This window comes from Ptychodera flava, chromosome 5, assembly GCF_041260155.1.
Source record: "Ptychodera flava strain L36383 chromosome 5, AS_Pfla_20210202, whole genome shotgun sequence".
Lineage (NCBI taxonomy): Eukaryota > Metazoa > Hemichordata > Enteropneusta > Ptychoderidae > Ptychodera > Ptychodera flava.
In genome coordinates, this window is record NC_091932.1 from 6,193,750 (window position 1) to 6,220,617 (window position 26,868).

General features: G+C 38.2%; 1 protein-coding gene across 3 annotated transcripts in view; it reads right to left on the minus strand.

Moving 5' to 3' along the window:
- The window catches only part of LOC139132838 (collagen alpha-1(IX) chain-like), a 36,672-nt gene extending 22,114 nt beyond the window's left edge, over positions 1-14,558 (minus strand). Inside the window, exons 1-12 of one of the 3 annotated variants that reach the window (XM_070699154.1) lie at positions 14,448-14,558; positions 7,664-7,786; positions 5,986-6,047; positions 4,775-4,834; positions 4,314-4,337; positions 3,394-3,529; positions 2,646-2,855; positions 1,830-2,019; positions 1,414-1,485; positions 1,045-1,062; positions 688-726; positions 149-238 (exon numbers count right to left, since the gene is read on the minus strand). In XM_070699154.1, the coding sequence (XP_070555255.1) occupies positions 149-238; positions 688-726; positions 1,045-1,062; positions 1,414-1,485; positions 1,830-2,019; positions 2,646-2,855; positions 3,394-3,529; positions 4,314-4,337; positions 4,775-4,834; positions 5,986-6,043 (897 nt within the window). In that variant the 5' untranslated portion in view covers positions 6,044-6,047; positions 7,664-7,786; positions 14,448-14,558. Of the gene's footprint in view, positions 1-148; positions 239-687; positions 727-1,044; positions 1,063-1,413; positions 1,486-1,829; positions 2,020-2,645; positions 2,856-3,393; positions 3,530-4,313; positions 4,338-4,774; positions 4,835-5,985; positions 6,048-7,663; positions 7,787-14,447 lie in introns of those variants that run through there. The other 2 variants (XM_070699153.1, XM_070699155.1) reach the window with 2 other exon arrangements.
- Between the last annotated feature and the right edge of the window lie 12,310 nt (positions 14,559-26,868).

The window sequence follows — 26,868 nt, forward strand, 5'->3', positions numbered from 1 at the left end:
CAGCCAATATTTTAAAAAAATTTTTTTTTGTGGAATAAATAAAATCCTCGTGATGGTATATTCAGACCCCGAACTCTCTCTCTCTCTGTTTTTCGTTTAAAGATTCCACATCTGATGGAATCGTCACGTAATTCTAAAATTTTCCTACCTTGCTTCCGTCTCTCCCAGGTTGTCCATTGGGTCCAGAGAAACCTCGTTCACCAGGTGTACCGGGAAGGCCTGGCGCTCCTTGGGGACCCTAAGAAATGGACAAGCGGTGAGAAAAAAGTGCAACTTGTTTTCAAACAACGTGCAGAGAGAAAAATTGGTAAAACGTGTGATAAAATTAAGAACAGAATAAACTCTAAACTATCATCTTCTGCTTTGATCAATACAGTCATTACACTGTCTTGATTGCAAAACAGTTATTGATCTGTGTGGACGATGGGGAAGTCTCACCCTCAAAATATATACTGTTTCATTTGATGTAAAAATAATTGTCAAGTAAATAGTTTTACAGGTAATTAGAGAACTTGGGAAATTACCTTGGTCAAATTAAAGTTTCTGTTATAATTATTTAGAAACTGCCAAAAGGAAGATGGTTCGTAATCATATATTAAAAGTTGTTTGTGAACAGGAAACATGAAATATTAAATCTTTCTGAAAATACTATTCAGAAACTAGAACAGAAATATTTGTTTAACTTACTCTTGATCCAGGTGGTCCTGCCGGACAGACGGGGCAATCCTAAAAATTGTGATTTTGATGTAAACATGTTAGAGGTTGTCCATGGCAAAAATTCCAATAATTACCTACTTTTACTTCAATCACAAAGCACTTGTACAATATTCAAAAGAAAATGAACATACTTGCTAAAGATATTAAAATCAATACCATTCGTCTCCCCATTTGTGCCCGTATGTTAACCAACCCCGTTCGTCTTCAAGACTCGATTCATGTCACGTGATTGTCTCTTCCATTCAAAGGAAACACGTTACAGCATAAATCTGGAAACGTTTCACTGCAAGCACTTTGTAATTGCATAGCTTTGCAAAATCAACTTACCCCTGATTCAAGTTCAGCCTGCAAAAGAAGCATGATAATTCAATTTAATTTGTTTATTTCCTAAATTTGAATCTCAAGTCACCAAGCACTGATACAGAACATACTGGGAAGAGGCTTCAATTCGAGTTAGATTATCAGAGAACACAAGGACGATTATCATTCTGTGTAGTAACATCTTTTGTGGAAAATCATCAAACATAGAAATACATAGCAACAGAACGAATGAACTTAATCCATGATGACGTGGTAGTAGCATTGTTATCACGAATTCTTCGAAGAAGTTAAAACACCTTTAATCAGTAATGTTTACGACTCCTGATTTCATCAAGTGTTTGTGATGAATTCATCAACAATTCGATGAATGCTTACCGGAAGTTCGTCACAGCTATCCCTTCCTGGCACAAACGGATCACAATGCAAAATCATCCACTGCAGTTCAAACTGTGAGACAAAATCGAAAAAAAAAAAACCATTAACAGTGTCAATGTTAAAGATGCAGTATAAAGTATGCATTCGCTATTATTCATATCACCTGCTATCATCCAGGACAGGACCCGGCTCTGACTCAAATACAAAGACTGGTTTCCTACAAAATAACTCTATGAAATTCAACGCGCATTCATCACAACTAGAAAATTCTTTCCGCTTTTCGTGAAGCCTTTTGATTCATTGAATCCCGTGTACTTTTAGTGGAAGCATAATAAACAGTTGTTTGACATTGGTACTATAACATTCATTCCGTTATCAGGATAATTGCATATCTTAAAAGCTAGTGTTATGTCTACCTGTACAGGTAACTCCAGGCCATCAACAATACGTCTTCCTATTGCTGTATCTCCTCTCGTTTCCACGTATCCTTTCCTTGAAATGCTGCGTGTGGCTATCAAATCGCAGTCTATGTAAAGCGTTACTCTGTCGCTTCTAACACTCAGTGAAATTTTGTGAAACTTCGAGTCAAAAAGCTGACCAATATTCCTGAAATGATAGATTAAGATGGCGATATTAACTATGCAAAAATGGTAGATGGGCAATTGTATCTACAAATGTATTAATTTATTATTGTCATCAAACTAGAAAATTACAACTCTCAAATCACAAAGAAGGGTTATATTGACTTTTTGTGACCGTTTCCAGATATTCTGTCGAGTGAATTTCACGACTTAACGTCATAACTTTATCAAATCCATCCTTCTGCATAACTCTCGACTTATCCGTCCAGTCATGCAGCCACCAAATATTGATTGATCTACCTGATCAAGAAAATCATCCAACCATTTATTTTCTTGATCATATATCGGCATTTATGAAACCCTTTGTCAACCCTTTCACCTCTTACACAATGCTATAAACTGCCTACTTTTTTTCCATTCAGTAAACCTACTGACTGTTTGATACTATACACGTGCTCCAAGCAATCCATAGAAACTAACTGTCGACAATATGCAATATACAACACTCCGTCCTACACGAAAAACAATAAATTTGCTACCCTGGTAACATGCCCGCCAACTTTAATATTCACTCCATCATTTGACCCACCCTGCATGTTGCTCGTCTCTCAATTCACCAAGCAAACCGTCCAGACCAGTAAACGTTCTCACCTGAAAGTGACAGTCTGTACGTCACGACGATTGTCGATGTAAATGAAATCCAGTGACTCTTCACGACCATTTAAACGTATCGCTGCCTGATCAACATCGTTTAGATCCGAGATCTTCCACAGATACCAGTCATGGTTCAAGGTTGATCCAAGCATGCGAAATGTTGCTATCAAGGAATATTCGTCAGGAAGACCAGCTGGATAAATTGAACTTGAAGAGAGAGAGGGCGAAATTGTCAACATATTGATACAAATCGATTATTGTTGTGGTAGATTCCTCTTGTGAAGTGCAAAGTAATGAGGAACATCATTATAGTAACAGTGTAGCGTTTGTTAAATGGCAATAAACGCTTTAAGTGGTCTTGAGATTTAACTTGAACAATTAAGAGTTGAAGTTAGTGCAAAAATGACATTGGGATTAATTTTATTATGAAAGTGCTTTATATTTGAGAGCGAGCAGCTTAAACGACGGACTATATACTGTGCTATTCAAATATGGAAATGATGCAGAGACAAGTATTCTTCGATAAAACTGTGAACTTGATGTCATATATCCCTCGTTCTGTCTTGTCTGTCTTGTCGGGACAAAGAGGACATCAATATATCTATGCTTGAGCTATGTGGGAAGCGCTTGCATCATTTCATTCGTTTTGTGGACGATATCTGTCCACGCAAATAGCAAGTCGAGCTGTCTTTATGTGGAAGTGAAAGATATCAATCAATACTGCAACACATGTGCATAAACTCACACTGCCGGCGCAACTAGATTACTTGATTGTCCAAGTCTGTATGCTACTTGTAGAGGCGTTGATCCTGCCACACGATCTACTCCAGGGGCTATGGAACTCTTGATTCCCAAATTAAATTTACTGATAAGGTCAAAACCTGTAGTGAGAAAAATGCATTACAACGTTGGTTTTGGTTTTGAAAGTATCCATTTGATTTCTTTTGTATTTAGTAATGAACACTCTCCATGGAAACCAGTGTGGCCATGTTTCTTTGCTGTCGTAAAGATTACATCAACGAGGTGATGGAAAACATGTATTTTGATTCAAAGATTCATAGAAAGATGGAATGAAAGGAAGACAGATATATGAAAGTAAAAATTAGATGGTACAAACTGATAAACAGGCAGGGAGGTGCACTTAGTGAGGAACTTTCTTGGACACAGACAGGACTGCGACAAGTACAATCGGGAAAGACTGGTGTGGTGATATTAATCGTTAGGAACAAATGATCCAAATAGTAAATAAGCGAAAAACAAACAGACAAACTAGCTACATTGTGAATTTCACACTGTGTGTAGAAATGGCATGAAGTAAATAACGAAGAGTGTGAAATTATAAGAGATGTGAAAGCTGAGATGTCTACTGACCGACGATCGTGGAAAATATAATTATGCAAATGAAGAAAGAAAAAAACGTGAAGACAAATATGAAAATGAGTGATCGTAAGATAATTAATGTATCAATATGTGCAGATAAATCACCGTGGGTTTAGAAGTGCTCTTTAAGAACTGCAACGTTATATTTTGTGCGACTTTGTGCTGATGAAAACAAGAACATTGTTTCGCTGTGGTATTAATGATTTTGCGCGAGTTGCATGCTTTCTTATAAATACAGTACACAGCAGCAAGTACACTACACGATTTCAAAATTGAGGTTCTTACCGCCTAAGTCACCATTAAATAACTCTGTGAGGATAAAATTGATATTTACATTTGATTTTTTTATATCGGTCACTTGATTAGTTACCCAAGATTCGATCCGACGATGACAAAATTTTATACAAAAAACCTCGTCTCGTTAAAAATACACCAAGGTCCATTAAAAGACACCAAGAGATGCTACTTCATGATAAAGAAAACTATACTTGGCACACATGTAAAATCGATTGGAAAATTTCTCCTCTCTGAGATGACCGATTATACGAAGATCGAAAATGAAAACAACGCTATGACGTCATCACAATGGTACTTGACATACAAAAATTAACACCTGCAAGTGTTGGTCCGACGCATTTTTATCCCTGCTGGAATGGTTGATGAAATATCACTGAAATGGTTGTCTCTTAAGTCTATACTTGTTAAATGATCGTTGAAAAATACAAATTAGATAACTCAAAACTCACCGGGTAAATCATCTTTGCCGACTTTCATTTCTGGACAGATACCGATATGTTCTTTCTTCTCTGAAATACAGACGGAAAACGGTTCAATAACTTCAGATATTTATCTCCCAAGCTGCAGTACTACTCATGTTTCTTAAAGCACACACTTTTGTTTTCTAAAGAATTAATGATTTACTGGTAAGTATACATTAATAATGACGTCACAAATGCCACTTTGGAAGTCCGACATCTATCGCACCAACCAATGTCAATTTTGGCTTTTAAGTGATATAACTACTGTGTCAATATTGCTGGATAAAACTGCATAAATTAAAAGTTATCACGTGACAAATTGAATGTTCATAGAAGCAAAATCAAACAAGGTATTCCTACAGTCCATCGTTATGACGATGTGACAGGTAATTCGGTAACCTTGTTGGCATTTTAGTTGGTTATTTTATCCTACTATCGATTCAAAGGTAGGTTTACATCGATTGTAGACATAATTTTGAAAACCGAATATTTCTTGTCTCCGAAAATTTTCACATTTATTTATTTATTCTGCCAGTCATAGTCTCGTAATTCGAGTTCCATGATACAAAGGTCTTGCAGAAGGGGAGGATATTGTTGAGGATGGGTTGTGATACCATAACTTCCAGCAAAATCTTAAATCGTTCACTCGTAATGTACTGAATAATTTATAAAACACTTCTGAATGAATATGTGATTTAGCAAAATACTTCCTTTTCAGGCGAACCACAAAACGCGCGTTTGGTGCAGGCTGGGAAGCGCGTCACGATCTGTGTGACTGAATACTGAGATTCAGAATTACGACAAAATTGTCCTCTGATTGCATACATTCATTCGACATCTGGGAGTTTGTGCAATTAGGAAAGACATCACGGTTTTAAGGAAAATTGTCAGCTAATGAATCAAAGTCGAGATGCATTTAAATTAAAATGGTGACCCGGATTGTCTAAACTTCCATCAGAGCAATTTATCAGACTACTGTTTATTTCTCAAAGTCATCCCTATGGTTTAGGCAAGTATACCTGTCACGTGGACAAATGAATATTGACAGGTTTTAATGAGCATAATTAGCATACATTTGTACATATTGATGTGTACAATAATTAGCATACATTTGTACATATTAATGTGTACTAAATATGACAGCATCTAAACAGCGAAACGTGAATATTATTGATAAACAAAATAACATGATTACTTACGTGCATGAACACCCACACCAACGAGCAGGAGAGATAATAGAGCTAATCGCGCTTCCATTTTTCTTAAAAGAAAACAAAGCTAACAAATTAAATTGCATAAATATTAATTCAATGAAAATCGTCAATAAAAACTTCACAGTTTCAAAGGATTGAAATGATACTCGAACTATTCATTTTCATCTATGCTTTTTAGCATATCTGTAAATCGAGTAAACACACACTTAAAATGGCGGCTAAATGCTGTCCTTAACAGCAACAACAGATATGTATTGTTTCCTTTGCTCACTACACTTTGTTTAATAATTTTGCAAGATTAGCAAAACTGTGACCACAAGAGAACGAGAAACAAAAACCTGGTTGCATTTGGCCTTGTTTACGTAGAACACTCAGCCACGCAAAGAAAATAATTGTTATACAAACACCACGATAGGGTTTCGCTGCTTACGGGCAAATAAGAGAGACTATCAACACAACCTTATCGCGGTCACCGGGGCCCGGAAAACTAAAACACCAGAGAATTTGTGATTTCGTAAACTGTACAGTCACCTGTGATGACCTTGGAATTCTCAACCTTGGCCATCAGTTATAACTACAACACAGTTCAGTAAATTATACCGTCATATAACTGCTGGAACACTAGTAGTTTGTTAAGTTTTGTTCGGAACAGAAAAAAAACACCTTTTATTTATAAGGTTCAACGAAGTTCACCTTTGACAGCTGGGTTTATCGAAATTTGTAGCTTGTAAGCCTGGAAAGAAACTACCTACGGTACACTATAAAGCTGTTTACTTTAACCTAAGTTATCCCATGGGGTAAAATTGTCGGAAGTTTTAGTACACAAGGTGCAAGGTACGCATCAGATTTAAGCACCACACAAAGGCTAATCGGCATGTATCACGGATGCTTTTTGTAAGCTTTGAAGACTTTGAATTCTGTAAAATTTTCAAATGCTAAATCATGACAACCTATAAATTCATTGATAAATATCTGGAATTCCTACATAACAAGAATTGAAAATTGAATTTTAACCATTCAGTCCTGCAAAGAAATGTTTAGTTTTACAACTTATTGGGTACACTTTTTCACTTTTTTACCAAAACAAATTCTAAGGTTTATATTCCTCGATTAGGAATAACTCACCCGATGTATAGCACCGATATACAAACGGATCACGTGACACAATATTTAGAATAACTTTTGAAAGGTTTATGGTTATACAAAACTAAGAAACCTTTGAAAAGCTTTTCACAAAATGGCTTTCTGAAATTATTGCTACATTCAACAAAGGAAGGTGTCCCCTATTGCTTACTCTCTCACATTTTTCATCACTTTCAACTCGGAGACTTTCCGCTTCATCCGTTCGGCATCGAACAAGAGGCAAGAATTTTGATTTCGATCTACTTTTTGCTGTAATTTTAAGTCCTAAGAAAAAATGCTTGTTAAGTCTAGAATAATGTAAGCACATATCTTGTGATTCCAATCATTTCATTTATGTCTTGAACAAAACGTTTTCAGAATTACCTTGAAAAAAACTTAAAAATTACAAACTTGTTGGTATTGTATTGAGATAATTACCAAGTTAAAACTCGTGGTTTTTCGAACAGCGAACTTTTCTTGCACTACGTTGAAGGTGAAAATATACGCCATGTGAAAGAAGCAGAAGAATGAACGGACCTACCTGGGAAATTTCACTCTTGAAAGGCAGAAAAGCTGAACGCCACTCCCTGAGGCTCGGTTCGAGTGAAATACCAACAACAGGCTTTTCACTCACTCCACTAATCCCCGAAACTTTGCACCCAGACTGCAGATGAAAAAAAATGGAAATGAAAACCAAAATGCGAGCGGAAAGGTTTAAATTGCCTGCCTTCGATGAATGACTCTTTGTGCCCAGCGTCAGGTATGCCACTTTGTGTTGCTTGAAATAGGGTGTCGTTTGACTTGGTCGTCTGGAAAGGAAACCGGCTGGCTCTGAAACCCGAGCCGTAAATTATGTGTGACCAAGCAAACATTAAACTATGTCAAAGTAGTCGCTTCTGTGCTGAAAGCTGCTTGATTTACATTGTAACTACCATACTGAAGGGTGGAAATCGTGTAGAGTACCTTCAAAGGTTTGTGGCCTGAGTTTTTATGTACACAAATACTTCTACTGCGTAATCAAGTCAAAACAGATCCCTGGGAAGTATTCCAGAGAAAATAAACAGTCGAGTCAGGTAGAGCGACCTCTGTTCTTTACTGAATGTAAACCGTGGAGGATAGAAAGACTGAAATATCATACAGTCTTTTCAAACTTTAACTCTAGAACCTCGCGTTTCCAGGCAAGAAAAATCACAAAAGATCTTCAAGAGAGCCAGGAGAGGATACGTTTGCGTCAAATTTCTAGCCAAGAGTTGAAGAACCTGCGACAGGCATCAATGAATCTCTGTCGTGAGTAGCGGTGTCCTTCGAGACGTTTGGTAAAACGCTTGAGTGAAAACGGAATTGTAGTCGGTTTAACAGTCGCAAGCTTCCTTGACGAAAGAAGCTGTCAACGTTGACCGCACACGGAATCCTATTCCGAAGAGCTGATAGATTCCTTTAATTGAATTGTCGTTTTGCCGTCTGTACATATGACAGAACTGATCAAGATAGGTCAAAGTTTTCCATTCTCACCTACAAAATGTGGATGTAGAGAACAGGGAAGCACAGATGGATTTTTCAGGAATAGTGATGTAATTTTGCCACAGGCTGTATAAATCTTGAAACTATTTATGTTTATAAACAACAATATCGGTGTTACGGAGTAAAATTTCCGTTTTCAACTTAACCGACTCCGTTACTGTGGATATGGATCACACGAGCAAAGAATTTATCCGCTGTATCTTTGATCCCTCCCAACTCCATTTTTCTGTCTCTACGCCTCTATCTCCCTCCCTCCATCCCTCTCTTTCTCTTACAGACAGACACAGAGACAGATACCGACACAGATACAGACACAGACACTGACACACAGACACACACTCCAACCATACAAAATCTATAGCCATTTACATTGTAAAACGCTCGGAGATTTGATCCTTTTCCTTTTCTTTGCAGTGTGATAACGTTAGCAGTGCTAGTAGTCACCGGCAATATTTGTTTTCACCGGAACGTGACATTCACTGCCGAACTGTAGAGAACGAAAACCGTACATATACGTCGACATGTCCCGTCGAAACAGAGTAAGAACATGAATGCTGATTGTGTTAGGTCCAAAAAGATCTAATCAGAGTCAGGGCGGTTGAAGGACACGTGCTGCTCAGAGGTAGTGGACGAGTTCAAAAGTGAATAAAAATCCATGAGACTTCGAAAGTCATTGCCAAGGTTAGCTAGTGTTAGTTTAGGGTGACCTGAAGTAAATCGCATGAAGATTTATAATATAAGTGTTTACTAAATTGCACACATCAGCAGACCTAGGGTGACTTCTTTTCCATGACGATTGCTGAAAAATGGAATTTTGATATTTCCTTTAGCGCAATTGTTGGTAAGTTTCATATATCCCTTTCTTTTTGCTGAATCCATCCCAACGTGAGCCTCAATTAAACGTTCGCACAATAACAATACGTTATTTTCCTGACTGAAACACCGTAAGACTTCGAATGTCATTGCCAAGGTTGACAACTGTGATTGTTTTAATATCATCAGAGACACCATGTCTCAAACAGATGGATACTGTGTCCACAGTTGCCAAATTACAAATTTTGATTATTGATATACAGTACATCTGCAATACTCTTAAAAATTGTGATTTCGTCGATACTAATACCATTCGATTATTCTGTCTTAGACCGTGACAGCATCGTGGCCTGCTCCGGTGAACTTAACAGCAGGGTAGCAGTGGCAGTCAGTGCTAACTGTTGCACGCCCCTCGGCCATGCATTGTTAAAACAAACACCGAGAGTGTTGCACTGAATGCTCTCTGGACAGGATGGAAAGTGGTAAGCGAGCTGCATAGAGTAGCCCGCCCGCTGGGTATCAACCCCAAAGGGTTCAAGAACGGGAAGTGAAGTGAGCCGAAAAGTCCATGTTTGAAGTGACAGTAGACCACACTTGCGATAACCTTCGACTGTGCGTAAACTAGTAAAGTCGCATTTTCGAAGATATATGTCTTTGAAGCATTTGTTATCCCTTACATAGAATACTTTTTCGTTTGTTACCCATGATTCAACTCAAAGTATCACATTTTACTCGTAAAGTACTTAGATTGCTGCACTGTTATTAGAAAAGTTCACGTTCGATTCAATATAAGTTGCTTTTGTTATCTGTAGTTTTACTAGTTTGCATTTTAACCAGTAATTAGACTAAAAAAATCATCTTTCGATTAAATCTCTCTCGGGACAGCTTCACTACTGCCACTTGTTGAAAGCATGAGATTCTTGGTTACAAATAGCTGTTCACTGAAAGCACAAGTCGTTGATTGTTTGCAAGAGCGCATGCGTGTGAGTTGAGAAGAAAAGTCAATACTTAAAGAGCTAAAGGATACTTTCAAGCACTTGACTTTTTCAGAAGAGATCATATCCCTTAGCAAAACCGAAGTGACCTTCGCCTAAATTTGGAGCTAACAGTTCAAAATGTCTCGAAAAGTTGACCAAATGCATTAACATTCCCTAGGTCCCATAGCACACTCGGTGACCCACCAGACAAAAAATCGCAAGGCGCCATTTGATACCGCACCAGGTAAGAAAGCCCAGGCTTTCTCGTTATGAACCGGAGACTTCAGTGTTTTCTGAATGGTTGCAAACAGACCGTGAGTTCCTGTCACAGGTCACTGCAAAGCAAGAAGTAAATTTGCCTGAATTGCGTGCCCAAAGATCTGTGTGGTTATACTAACACTGTGAGAGTTGGAGTTTATTGTACTTGCGAATTCAAAATCGGAGCATAACGTAAATGGTGCAACGGGCACTCGTTGTAAATCCCTAGATAGATTGCCTTGTCAATTTGAAAAATGGGCGTTTTTGAAGAGCGTGAAAGGGCGTTCGCATCGCCAATGATGACGTCATATTCTTCCTTCCTAATTTTTAACTGATAGTAGCGGGTAATTATCTGGACATGAAATGATTCACATGCTTTTTTACACTGATTCAACACGACAAAACAAAGTTGAAGTTGATGACGATATGCGCAGATGGTGGTGATGGAGGTGATGCCGCCGACGATATAGTGATGAATATGATAATGGCCGCTATGGTAGTTTTACCCTACTACAGCTATTAATATCAAACATCAGTCGCCAAGATAGTAACTTTAATGTCCCTTTGTCACTTTCATCAACATCTTCTTCAGTTTGCAGGCTTGTACCAAAACTGTAAAGCGTAACATTTATAAGCATGTGCTTTCTCATACACGCTCGCTTTGCCCGAATGCATCAAACGTTCCACAACGGTAAACACATCACAACAGAGCGAGGTCAAGTAAACATGTGGTCACTTGGTCATAGTCACATTTTCTTTCTTCGCGGCTAACCTCAAACTGAAGATGTACTGTTGTTGAATTTTAAGTACCGCGTTGATCCACCCACGTACTCGAGAGACACGCTTTACACGGATAATTGAATCGCGTAAACAAACAAACTTGCTGAGCCGCATGACACGTATATGGCCGGTATAATTCGATGACAGTCAGGGCGAATCTTTAGAGACTGTGGTTTCTCTCTAACTAATAACTCTCCAATTCTCGATCAGCTAGGTTATAATTTTGAGTAAAGTTACATGTTGTGGCTGAGAGAGAGAGAGAGAGAGAGAGAGAGAGAGAGAGAGAGAGAGAGAGAGAGAGAGAGAGAGAGAGAGAGAGAGAGAGAGTCCAACTCACAAGACTAGTACCCATTTTATTTGTTTTGCTCATTTTGATCTAATCGAAAGTGCAATGGACATATCAAACGGATCAATATTAAAACGCGTGAAAAAGTTAACTGTACATCGATGGTCAGTGGGGAAATCGAATTTGAACACGAGACCGAAAGACAGACCAAAATAGGCATTATATAAATTAAAACAAATAAGTACACTTTAATACAATTCCCCCCCTGCATTTTTAAAGTTACCTTTCATATTTAAAGTGACACCTGAATAGTGAACAATAAAGATCTTCGATAGTTTTTCATTTTTCATAGTTCATGTAAATAGTCAACATTGTCTGGTCAAGATCAAAAGTAAACATCGACATCCGGGTCATAGTCTTTGTAAATCGACTCTTGACTGATACCTCTGCCACAGAGACATAGGTGAAGTTTGTATGATAAAGTTATGTAAACAGCACTTGTTTATATTGGGTGTCATCTGGTATTTCATATTTACAATGGTATACAGTATGGATTGCATTCTAGAGTGATTTATCAACTTGCAGGGGGTTGACAGCACAAGAACAATCTGAGTAATCAACAAAGACTTCTGAGGCAGAGGCTCTAGATAAACAGCCGTCCGAGTCATTAACTTAAAGGTAAAAGTGAAAAAGACCAAAAGTGGACCCTCGAGGAACTCCTGAAGGAGCTTGAAACCGAATTGAGCAGTCTCCTTAAACAGCACTTTCTAATGTTCAAACGGAATCTATCTTAATAACTTCACCTCAACTGAAAAGAATTGAAGTTGTGGGTCAATTAGTGAAGTGGCACCTTGCAAAAAGCCTTGGAGTAGTCAACATATCCACCTGGTCGCACATATGTGATATGAATGGATGTTGGGTGTCTGACTTTTCAAAACTGTGTTCATTTCTGTCGATTTCAAGTCCTGCTGTTAGGACGGCGATGAAAAGAGCTAATTCACCCTTGAAAGGATTCGTTTTACCAATGCTAATACATAATCAACTTTACAGACAGCCAAATATTCAGATCATTATCGATGGAATACCTGAAAGTTTTCGTGACTGATTTGAAAAGTGTTTTGTACAAAGCAGTGATGGAAAATGAGTGAAATGGGAGGCGGCTCTTCTCAATTAAGGCAATGTTTAACGGGTTATTAGGAAAATACTTTTCATTCTTCGATATGTGATCTGACGGAAACCACACAAGGTGTTGACTTTGAAATCGGTACAGTGTATTTCTTTTCCGGTGAAATCGACACCAAATGAATGAATGAAATCCTTACGAAGGCCTTAGTTAGTGGAAATAGACAAATGCAGTGATATGTGTGATGTGTGATTGAAATAAACGCAAGTTGACGGAGAGACAGAGAGACAGGTGTATGGATGGACGGAAGTCGAGAAGATTGGAGAATTACAGGATTCTCGAGAGACTGGTTTCGAAACACAAACACAGCCAGAGACAAAGTGTCACCAGGAGAACAGTCAGTGAGAAGTCAACTGAGTTTGGTGTACATGTCAGAGAAAGTAAGATAGGCATATCCAGAACAAAGCTATGAGTAAAGAGTTGAAAGAAGGTAGGAAAACAAAATTTGAAGAAAAAGCAGAAACAAGAGTCAAGATGTGTACAGACAAACGTACTGACACAGATGGATACAGCCACCTTTTTTACAAGAGACACTTGTAGTGATTGTCAAACATAAAGGGGAAATATGGGTTTATATGTGGAGGAAAACAGAAAACCTGAACAAGAAACATCAGAAAGGGGGAAGTGATGCTTAGGAAGGCGCTGTTAATATGATGCGATCAACTGATGCCAATGAAAGCGACCAAAGTACAAAAAATAGACAGAAGCCGTCCACTTTGATACAACAGACGTTTACACTCAACGTTTGCACTGTACAAAATTATTTTTCGTGTACGAATTTCCGCCGAATATACCAATAGTATAGACATGGGGGATGAAATGGAAGTTGTTATTTGTTTCTTAGTCGGTGTTTTCCTGCGCTGAAATCTTAGGAAATTCTCTGCGGGCACACTGCTGATCCCACTTCTGTGTAGAATAATCTATCTGGCTTTACTATGTTTTTCTCTCAAAGCTTGAGGCATACAGGATAGTGTTAAACCGGCCACAAAGGAAGTTCTGTGTAGCTCCGTGTCTAATGATTTCGTTTTGAGAAACCCATGTTTATTTTGGAAGTTGTTCGCAATTGATGTTGATGGCTCGTGACACGGTTTTTCAAGTTTCGCCAACATTCTAAAACAAAGAAACCCTCTCTTCTCGTTTGGACTGTAAAAGTCACTCAAAGCCTACAACGCTAAAACGGCGTTACATTGAACCAAAGTAGGAAAAAGTACTTATTGGTGAGTCCACAGTAAATCAACTATCGATAATTTTGAAATCCTCTCTTACGCTGTCCCGGTTGGTCACTTTATCATCGGCGACCAGTTCGACTAAACACAGACTGAAAGATTCCATATATCTTTAAATTTGAGGCATCGTGTCACAAAAGAAAATAATCAAGTAATTTTCTTTCATGTTATCACTTGCAAGAATCAATACATCGAGTTCTACATTTATATCGTATTGCTATGATCGGTAATTTGTCTTTATGAGAAGGAAAATGAATTGATTTCAAAGGCACTTTACTCACCTAGGTTAGCCTGGGCCAACCCAAACTGGCAAGTCCCAAACTGCAAAGTTATCGCAGGGCAACACAGGCAAGCCAACGATCCTCACTCCCTGGAGTCCGATAAGCAAAGACCCAGAAACATACCCATACTATCCTTTTTCCTGAAGAACGACTTGATCTGACGTATAACGCCTTGGAGGGCTGGTTGATGCTGGACCAATAGTATTTGAGCAAGACGAATATTAAATGAGCGTACAGATATCTTTTGAACTTTAATAGGTGCAGGGTGCTTAAAATTTGCTTATTTCAAAACTCGGATGGGAATCCCTTTTTTCTTTCAATATTTCATTGTTATTTGTGCACGCTCAATAGCAAGCATATCAGACAGCTCTTGGAATTCGACACCTCACCAGGCCAGGCAAAATAGCTCTCGATGCATTGTCAAAATGTTCTGCGTACTGCGCACCACTTGAAATATACACTTTGTTCTTCTAAAGTATCACCTCTAACCAATAGCAAGAAGTTTAGACACATCACAGTGTTGCACTCGGGATCATTTTGCCGTAGTTTAAGGAGGTCAGAATTTCACAGCCGCTTTTTAGTTCTTTTCACCGGAAGAATGTCCATTTCACGGTGACTTGCAAGAGACCAATTTGCTCCTTTTAAGTGAGATGTTTGAGTCCTCAATTTCCAAAAGTGGGCTGTTTTCTGTCTGGCCTTTTTTTCTTTTCCGTTTTTCTTTTTGGCATCTACTCTAAGTGATTGGGGAGGAAGCATCGGGTCCCACACTTGGAAGACTAACCGTGCATTCAAAACCTAAGAATGAATTAAACAATAAACCGTTTCAACGCCTTTTCTAGTGTTTACGGTCATGTAGAACACACAAAAATTCAACTTGAATTAAACAGCATATTTAAAAAAAATACTCATTACCAACTCATCTACTTCTAAACACTAAACTTCATGCAATGAAATAAAAGTTAGACAAAGGGTTCATTTACATGTTCAGTAAGCTAATCAGAACTATTGTTTCAAATGCAGGAAGACAAAAGAAACTTTTTAATCAGGAATTGAAAAACTATATTAAAACCATTTCACCTGAGAAAAGATGAACTCGTTTTACAATAGACAAAGTGGGTCAGCAAAATCCCCAGAAAATGCTTGATTGTTCGTAATGGTAATATCTTGATTCGTAAGGGTCTTGTACTAAATGTGTGAATTGTAAAATGGAATGTCGCCCATTCATGGAACCGTTGGTGGTCGCTTTAGGAACGTTGGCTGTCTCTTAGAAAACGATGGAGTCGAAAAGTAGGGTGATACCTGGTGTAACAGGTCGACAAAGGCGTAGATTGTGAGTTCTGAAAATCAAATTACACCTTGGATCATACTTGTTCGTGATTCTCGGTATTAGATCTCGTGACATTTCAATATTTCAAATCATTGTGTCTTCAAAAACATACCTCTTGTTTCCATGGAAGAATCACCATCCATAGGAAACTCATTTCACAGATGTTTTCAAACTGTACAGGAAAATATGTTTAGCATTTCAAGTTCAACGATGATATTTTATGACAATTGATGTATTCAACTTGGCATTCCAACATGCCGGTTTTAGGGGTTTGGTTAGACGAGTGCAAAAAATAATTTCCTAATTTAAATGGCGGCTTCTAATGGAAGTTTCACAATGGTGTGTGGTAGTTGTGAAATCTAAGCCAGACTTAAATCGGAAAAGTTGGCCAAGCAATTAATCTTAATTATTCCATTATATCATAGCAACAGTTGTTGTATATTTTTAAGGTGTTTTTGTGATTGCAGGATAGTTTCAAGAACGTCTTTAACACTATCGACATGTGTAGGATATAAGAACGTGGTTGGTGTTCATCCATACACACTACATCAAATCAAGGCCATGACATCATGATTTAACCAGTGATAAGATACTGGCTACTGTGACTCGAGGGAAACATTTCGTTCACTTTGTAACACTGATAGTGTGAAGATTCCATTGAGAAAGTCGGCGCAATTGCAAATTTTCACTGAAATTTTTGAATGCTGTTTTGTGTTTCCCTCACTTCACAACGGATATCCTCTCAGGTTTAGGGCGCAGTTATGTTAAATCACATTCTTTGAGTGTTCAATAGATGAATGTAACCAGAACAAAGCTGTCGGTCAAGGGACTGGATACAATACTTGGCATTGACCTTGTCCCCCCTTCATCCCATTCAAAGGCTTTTAACATCACTTTGAGAAGTATAACAAGAACCATTCCGAAAAGCATGTGAGTGCCTAGATGATTGTATCAGCCATTTAGTACACGAGCTGATGCAATAATGCCATGAGAACACAACCATTCTGGTTTTGGGGGCAACATATGAAGGCTTTCATACAATATGATCTCTCTGTGACCTTTTGGAGTGCCAAATGTTCACACCTGCCAATTCATCTCACTATCCGGAAACCGATCCCTGCAATTCTGTACTGTAAGGCATATTGTGTGTGTCCAGGGACCACGATGCATTTCTGCTGGTGAAGAAAGTTATGGCGACAGACCACGCATATTCACACAATCCTGGCTCTTCCTAATTCGTCCACGGTAATCCGGTGTTACTTCTGAAATGATACAGTCACTTACCTTCCGAAAATACTCGACAATCAATCGTAAAAACAGTTGGTTTTTAAACCCGATCCACATCGAAGGAACAATTACACACCTATTAACAGTGATGGCTTGCATTTTTGAAATTCCAACTTCCAACGACACACCGGCCGTCTGGTCGGACTCTTGTTACGACTGAAAAAAACTTGCATAAATCCAGACGGCTATTGTAAATGATTGACCCAACGTAATTCTGGCAGACATTTCCGTTGGAAACAAAGCGTGGAAATGTTCTTAGGTATTAAAACTATTAATGATTTCGTCACGCACTAAGTGTGGACAAGAATTTGAATGTTTCTTCTCATTGGTGAGCAGAGCAGACGCATTTGCGCGGGAACATACACCAGCTGCTATCTATTGAACCATGTTTTCATTTATTGACCAATTATGGTTTTTGTGAAATTAAAACTTGGTCCAATAATGAAAAAGCAAAATGTAAACGTGTCGCCTTTCATATTATCAAAAAATAAGTCGAATCATGGTCAAGAATATAATGACGATTAAGGTTTAACGGCGAAGGATTACAGGAGCATTGGGATAATTAGGCTATCCTGAATAGAAACAAAAGCCAAAAAATGTATGTATGCAAGCATGTATGTATGTATGTATGTATGTATGTATGTATGTATGTATGTATGTATGTATGTATGTATGTATGTATGTATGTACGTACTTACGTACGTACGTACGTATATGTATGTATGTATGTATGTATGTATGTATGTATGTATGTATGTATGTATGTATGTATGTATGTATGTATGTATGTATGTATGTATGTATGTATGTATGTATGTATGTATGTATGTATGTATGTATGTATGTATGTATGTATGTATGTATGTATGTATGTATGTATGTATGTATGTACGTACGTACGTACGTACATGTATGTATGTATGTATGTATGTATGTATGTATGTATGTATGTATGTATGTATGTATGTATGTATGTATTATTATTATTATTATTATTACACTTTATTTACAGAGGGTAGTCTGAGTTACAAAGTAAATATTGTAATTTACATCAGAGCCCTCAAAGTACAGGGAAAAAGGAATAAATACAAAAAATAGCAAGTTTTTACGCAGTAAGAATACATGACAAGTCTCAAAAAGGCTGAATAATACGGAACTCTAGTCCAGTGAGGAGCCTTCGTTAGTAAATTTAGTGTGTAGAAAGTTACGTAAATGAACTTTGAACTGTGCAAGACTTTCCGTATTTCTTATGGAAGAGGGAATATTATTCCAAAGGCTCGCTGCACGATACGCAAACGATCTTTGTCCAGCTGCTGTTTTGAAAGAAGGAACATACAAATTAGCATTGCTAGCACATCGAGTGTTAAAATGATACATCTCAGATACGTAAGAAAACACATTTAAATAATCGGGCGCAAGACCATGTAGTATTCTAAAGGTTTGGACTGCAATAAAATAGTCAATTCTGAAGTCTATAGGCAGCCAGTGGAGAGTTGTCAGAAGAGAACGTGAAGAAAATGTTACATCAACTCCTAAGATCACTCTACCAGCTCTTTTCTGAAGTTTATAAATTCGTTGCAAATTGGTTTTCGAAGTGTTACCCCAAACTGTACAACAATAGTCAATCACAGAAAGAAAAATGGCATTGTAAACTAACATAAGGGTGTTCAAAGGTGTCAAAGGTCGCAGTTTCCTTAGTACTCCTATCCGCATGGACAGTTTCTTACACAAGTTGTCTATATGTGCATCCCAAGTTAGAGTACTGTCAATCTCGATTCCAAGAAGGGAGTGAGTAGATACATTAGAAATGCAAGTGTCATTGATTCGAATATCAAGAGTGTCATTCTCATCAGACAAGTGATTGATTTTCGGACGAGAAGCAATAATCATACATTTTGTCTTGGTAGTGTTAATTGACATGGCATTATTTAAAACCCAGGTGGAAATTGGTAAAACATCCTGTTGAAGTTTCGTACCAACCTCATCAATAGAAATGCCTGATACACAGAGTGTTTGATCATCGGCAAACATATCTAGGTTGCCAATATTAAGGGTCAGTGGTAAATCATTAATAAAAACTAGAAAAAGAAGAGGTCCCAAAATAGAACCTTGAGGAACACCACATACAATAGGTAAAATCGTTGAATCCTGACCCATATGATTGATAAATTGACTTCTATTAGAAAGATATGAACTGAACCAATTCAACGATGTGCCGTTAACACCATAGATGGAAAGTTTCCTTAACAGAATATCATGATCGACCAAGTCAAAGGCCTTACACAAGTCTAAGTAAATTAAACCATTATACAAACTATTGTCAATATTTCTTAACAATTGATCTGTAAGCTTTAAAAGTGCTGTATGGCATGAATGAAGGCGTCTGAAACCAGACTGAGAACTTATGATTAAATTGTTATTATGTAGATAAGTATACAGGCTATTATAGACGTGTCTTTCAAGGATCTTTGATAAAGCTGGTAATATTGAAATAGGCCTGTAATTACTAATGACATCCCTAGGTCCGTTCTTATGTATTGGCACAACTCTGGCACATTTATAGCAATCAGGGAAAGTACCATTTACTATTGACAAATTAAACATGTTTGTAATGGTTTCCGCAATACTATTTGCTCCAATTTTTAGAAGTTTGGGAGAGACATTATCATAACCATGTGATTTAGTAGCATCTAATGATGTAAGTTGCTCTAACACAAAATTAAATGAGATTTGAGGCAACTGAAAAGAAGGTGAACTTGAGCCCATTTGTGAATTTACCCAGGTTTTTGTGATAGCCAAGTCTGAATGATCAGGAAGACTATGGCGATACTTAACAACAATACTAGTGAAATAATCATTGAAAGCGTTTGCAATGTCTTTGTGATTGGACAGTGATTTGTCATTGTAAGTGATACAAGGACTTTGTGCATGGCAGTTACCGTTAGAGAGAATTTCATGGACGGTGCGCCAGACAACAGTTGGGTTTCTTGAATTAGCAGAGAAAGTACTCCTGTAATGGCGACGCTTCTCAGAATTAATAAAATGGACTACCTTATGTATGTATGTATGTATGTATGTATGTATGTATGTATGTATGTATGTAGGTGTATATGACTGTATAGAAGTATAATTATGTAAACTTTCGCTTTTGTCGTCGTTTGTTAAGTAGAGGGTGCTTGGCTCATTCGTGATAACTGTACACTTTGAGTCGTCAACCGCTAAAATATAGACGCTTGAAATGCTTATTAAAATCTTTTTTATTGTTCCGTGTCTCCAAACTGTTCTAATGGTGCACGGACAAGGGAAGTCGGATCGAAGGCTTTTTTGTATAGTTTGACGTCACCGGTTTATGATGATAATAGTGGAATAGTAGCACTGCTGAGGAGTTCAAGTTTACACAAAGCATCAAATGACGTACACGCTACTTTCACTCGTATGACATGTGATATACTCAGTAGAACTTTAATGAACGTCATACTTATATAGGCTGTGATAGCAAGTCAAGGGATAGGCGCAAATCACAGAAAATTAATTCAGAAACTGTTTTGGATGTACTGAACAGAACTGTGCTTGAACGTTCATGGTCACACAGACTTTTAAGGTTGCGATCGTTCGCGGATGTGAGTTATTTTTAAGATATAATTGCGGCATATGCTATGAAAATATGTCCAGCATAGTCAAGGGGATAGCTTCTGTGAGAGTGAATTAACATCCTGTAAAAGGGAAGTATGTCCTGACTTCAAGATGTATACGAATGCACGACAAGACTTAAGCACAATCGGTGATCAACTTTACAAAAATTGACTGTTGTGAAATACCATAAACAGCGTCCCTTGTACGAATTAAAAGAAAGTAAAAGTTTTGCCATTGGTGGCGCTTTCAAGTCGATCGGTCGGGAGAGAGAGAGAGAGAGAGAGAGAGAGAGAGAGAGAGAGAGAGAGAGAGAGAGAGAGAGAGAGAGAGAGAGAGAATAAGAGAGTTACAGTTAGTGAGAGTGTGGATTTGTCCGTCCGTCCGTCCGTCCGTCAGTCAGTTGAGCAATGACAAAATCGAAAATCGACCGGCAAAAATTTGATACCAGAATGGCCTTGTCCCCATTCTTTCATCGGTTCAGGAATTGGAACGTTGAACGATAAGAAAACCGTGTCACAATTTACGTCACTCCGCCTCGACACAGACACAGACCCTGTGGTGTTAACCAACATTGCTGTACTGAAGTATTTGGACTGCGATTTCCATGCTAAGTCGGAAAACGAATGCCTTTGAAAATGATTGGAATAACTGATACCTGTGACCTGAATAAAATATGTAAAGCATACCGAAAGCTTCCATACATTACACGTACGTTTGAACATGTAACGTGTCAAATTATCGATATTTTTTCGATCGCTCTTGTAAATTTTACATGTTTCAGGCTCGACGGCAAACAAACAAATAGGACGCCACCGACGACATCAAAACATGGCATTAGCCGATTTGTAGTTAAGTGTACTGTCAATTGAAGATGGAGCCAATCTGAATAAAAGAAATGACGACGTTGCCATATTTGCGTGTTCTGTGCTGTTCTTGTAGCTGTTTGTTGTCTTCCTAGGGAGTCGTATGAAGTCTCAACACCTGGTATTACTCAAAGTGACATTAAAGTGTGATTTTGCTGAGACCTCCGTGTTGATTGACAATTACACTCTGCAATATATCAACCATCGATTACAGTTGATTTTCAATTCTTATCATGCGATTGCTCCAACTAGTAACAATACATATTTTCGTATTACCATTCGGCGCTAAACACCAGGGCATCGACTTCCTTTGCCTGCTGAAGTTGAAATCTTGTGATATGTTTGAGTGATCACATGACATTGATAGCGTGTTATCATTCGCACACACGTGCTAGATTATCAAGAATCAAGTTAAGCATAATATAATACTAAAACTTTTTTTTTGGGGGGGGGGTTCTTTTCTATCGGACGTCAGATGAAACCCGGACTCGCAAATAATAACCCAGAAACATTGCGTTCTACATCATGAGGCTGAAAACATTTATCTTGTAAACCGATTAAAAACCGGCGACACTCAACATTTACAAATGGCACTTGAATTATCGCTATTCTGTTCTAGATCTAAGCAAGTTCCAAATAACAATTCTTATGACAATTTTCTTCCCAGTTGCATGTTATTGGAGAAATACTATTTTATTTAAGTCCAGAAATTTACACCATTTTTTTTTTAATCTGGTAGTGTTCTGTTTTGTCAAAGAACTTTGTGTATTTTTACAATAATTAAAATATGCTTATTGGTCGAAAAATTAACACTCCTTGTAGTCCCCTATATTATGGGTAGGTCGTTAACAGTAACGCAAAGCATGCTGAATCCTGAACATTTTCATTGCATCCAGCGGCTGTTGATTGTTCAATGCACAAGCATGTAAGCTTTAGAGACGTCCCAAAATCGTTCTTTAGACTTGAATTTCTTCTCTTGCACCAATGAAAAACAACATTGCACTCCCTCATACCAATAAAAATATGACCTCGGATGCAAATTTATTTGGAGTTAAGGTAGTATACGCCCGAAAGTGAAAGACTTAAACTTTCGCTCAAACTTTCCGTAAGGAATTACCAACCATTCTCTTTCAAAATCAAGAATAAAAATCGGGGGTCACCGTGCAAACTTTGGTACTAGAGAAACAAATAACCCAAGATTTACCGATATTTAAAATTCAAAATGGCCGCCACCCCTGCGTTAACTCCATGGAGAATAATAAACTTTTCAAATTTCGAAGAAAACTGAACCGGTGAAAAGTTTTCTTAGTGGCATATCAGAAAAGAATTGTAAAAGTTTGAGAGTCCAAATATCTGTCCCCGAGGCGTGTTCTACCTTAATGGAAATGGTTGATTAGATGGGATTAGTGTTGTTACAGTAGTGATTGACCATAATATAGGGGACTGACCTATACATATAAGGGTGGTGAATCCGATGAGAAATCATGACAGACGTAAAAGAAGACCATTGAGAACCTCTCCTGCGAACGCATTTAATTGGAAGAAGGAAAGATTGGGTTACAAGAAAGATTGTTTTCGTTGTCTGTTTGTTTGTACTATCCAAATTGTGTGAAAAAATCATGTTTTTCAATGTAGCTCAACACGCGATAAATCTCGTTATACGATGTAGTTCTTCAGTGACTGAAGCAGCCGCCAAAATGATATCATGGTTTAATGCAGGCACCCAAAGAACACTGCATCAGATCGCAACCTTGAAAACAGTCTTATGTTTTTGTAACACGTGGATCCTCCTGGGTTATATTGATTTGCAAACTTGTTCATCATGGGCGTAGTCTTCTTCATGTTGAAGCGATGGTCGTATTGACATGACCTTTACTAATGTATGACTCACAGTCACTTGTGGTTCGACACTCGTCGGCCGCTGTATGGTTTGCATTGATAGAAACGAACTTCTCTAATGCATACCGCACAGCGGCCGTCGTGTATCGAACCACAAGCGACTATGCATGGACTCTATAGTATCCTGTGGGTCAATGCTGGAAAAGTTGACAGTTTCCGCCAACTTGAAGTCGATGCCAAAAATTTCGTAAGGTTGCGTTCACAAATAACGAGGGGGGGGGGGGGGGGCAGGAGGAATCGCGATTAAAGTCTTTTTTTTTTCAGATCCCCCCTCAACACCCTAAAAAAATTTCAAATCCCCCTATACATCATCAAAATTTTTCAAGGCCCCCTCCACTGTCACAAGCCCATGTATCAGTAAAGGATGTGCGCCCAAAAAATAAACACGTATCGCGCCATTCCGCTAGCAGATGTTCAACACTATTTGTTATAAGTAGTTTGTAAAGTCATATTCCTAGGCAAGTTCTTAAATTGATTCGTTTTTAAACGCATCAGTGAACCTTTTGGATTTATCAGTCTAAGTCAACTTGACCTAATTCAACTCTGGCCGGGTCAATTGCTCCTGCTGAAGAGCACACAAAATGACGATCATGAGAGAGTAGGCAAATCGTGAATTCTGGCTAATTGTCATATTGTAAAAAAAAATACCAAAAATTTGTTTCATAAGTACAAGACATACATGAATTAGATGCTCTAAATTGACAATACTGGAGGATGAAAATATTCCATCAAATAAATGTTTCTCTGAAATTTGGGTGCAAATTCGGTTAAAAAATAATTCAATTTAGTCACATATATTCTTTACTATTCAAAGTTTTATTTTTTATTTTTTTATGATGAGAATGTAAAATTTAGAAAATCAAGCATGGTGACCCTATCTTTTTTCTTTAATATTTGATTATTCTCATATCCTAGAATTCAAAAATCCCTGATAACTTATACACTTAATTAGTCTCCTGGTCTTCCATGTGTTGCTCTCTGGCCTGATCTTGTGTACAAGTATGTTTCACTGTCATAAGTGTTATTTGACCCAAACTCTTCTTCAACTACCATGTACATCAGAGTCAGAGCTATCTCTATCAGTGCTCAGGTATGCAGTGACAGTGACATTGCTGTAGCAGGGCGGTACCTGTTAGTGACACTACCCGTAGGAAGTAGCTGTATTAACTTTGATAATTTTGATAATATTTTTGTTCAATTTCTACAACTGTGTTCTTGTTCTACTCCCTACAGCATGTTGAATTATAACACACCTCATCCGCAGTCTGTATTCTAATTCGCCAATTGATAGTCACGTGGGATGCGTTCTTTTTGTGTTGATCCACGTAAACGACGTCATCAGGCATCATTTTTGGAACTGTTGCTTGCCAGGCATCAGTTCCGAAAAATGATGCGCGCTGACGTCAAAAACGACATTGACGCATGCGCGGACCGGAATGTAAACAAAGATGTCGTCTGCGGCATTGAATGAACTTTCGATTATATCACACATAACGATGCCCCCACTGCCTCTAGTGTCATGATGGCACATAATATACACATGGTTTGGTGGAATTTTAGAAATGGTATGGGATCGGGTATGTTGTTGTAATCAGCCATTTCGGATCATATAATGAAACAAATTAATGTGCACAAGAATGTAGCCATATCACCTTTAAACAAAATCAGTCCATCGAAGGACAGTGACCTATGCTTATGTTTCAAAGACATAAAAAAATCACACCAAAATTGAAATCAAATGGCTGTCTATTGACCATATGGATCATAGCACAAAATTAGTAGACATGCATATGTATGCCATAGTACTTTATCTTTGTACCAAGTCTCAACAACATTGGATAAGGAATATTTGCATATGATTAAGCCTCAAAGACATGAAGAAATCCAAAAATGACCATCTTGCAGCGATATTGGGAAAAATGACAATCTGGCAACAATATTGGAACATGTCACGAAGTACATTGACATGTATATGTATGCCATAGTGCATGATCTTTGTGCCAAGTGTGGACAAAATCGGTGTAGGCCTAATGACCTTTGAATTAAGCTTCAAAGACATGCAAAATTCCAACAAAATGGCAGTTCTGCAGCCATATAGGCTCCTATCGCAAGGTTAATTGATACATGCATATGTATGCCATAGTGCTTTGCCTTTGTGCCATGTTTGAACAGAATCGGTTCAAGGATATTTGAGTTATGGTTCAAAGACATGAAAAAATCGCAACAAAATGGCCGCCTCACGCCCATATTGGATCGTATCGCAATATAATGCGACATGCATATGTAGGCCATAGTGTTATGCCTTTGTGCCAAGTTTGAACAGAATCGGTTCAAGGATGTTTGAGCTAATGGTTCAAAGACACAAAAAATCGCAAACAAAATGGCCATCTCACGCCCATTTTGGATTGTATCGCAAAATAATTTGATATGCATATGTAGGCCATAGTGTTATGCCTTTGTGCCAAGTTTGAACAGAATCTGTTCAAGGATGTCTGAGTTATGGTTCAAAGACATGAAAAATTGCAAACAAAATGGCCGTCTCACGCCCATATCGGATCGTATCGCGATATAATTCGACATGCATATGTAGGCCATAGTGTTATGCCTTTGTGCCAAGTTTGAACAGAATCTGTTCAAGGATGTTTGAGTTATGGTTCAAAGACACGAAAAAATCGCAACAAAATGGCCGCCTCACGCCAATATTGGATTGTATCACAATATAATTCTACATGCATATGTAGGCCATAGTGTTATGCCTTTGTGCCAAGTTTGAACAGAATCGGTTCAAGGATGTTTGAGTTATGGTTCAAAGACATGAAAAATCGCAAAAATATGGCCACCTTGCGGCCATATTGAATTGTATCGCAAAATAAATCGATGTGCATCTGTAAGTCATAGTGCTATGCCTTTGTGCCAAGTTTGAACAAAATTGGTTCAGCAGTGTCTGAGAAACGGCTACGGACGGACGGACGCACGGACGGACGGGACCCAATCTATAAGTCCCCGCCGGACTTCGTCCGCGGGGACTAATTACCTACAGAAACTTGGAATTGGAAAATGTAAAACGTGAAAGGGAACCAAAAAGTTCAAGTCCACCCCTACAGGCAGAGTAAAATTTTCAAGTCCCCCCTCCACTACCCCCAAAATTTTCGAATCCCCCCTGAATTCCTCCAGCCCTCCCCCTAACCATATTTTGTGAACACAGCCTAAGGGAGTGAGAGAATCATGTCTGCAGGGCAACGTTCACATCTGGTATTATATTTCAGGTACCTAATACCTAACTTAGCAAGTCCCCTTCATTTTCTCATCTAGATTAACATTGTTAAGCCATGGAGTAGCTCCATGGTCGTGCAAACCGCAGTGAGTACGCCACCAAGGTCAAGTCATTGCGGATTAATCCAAGGATACATGT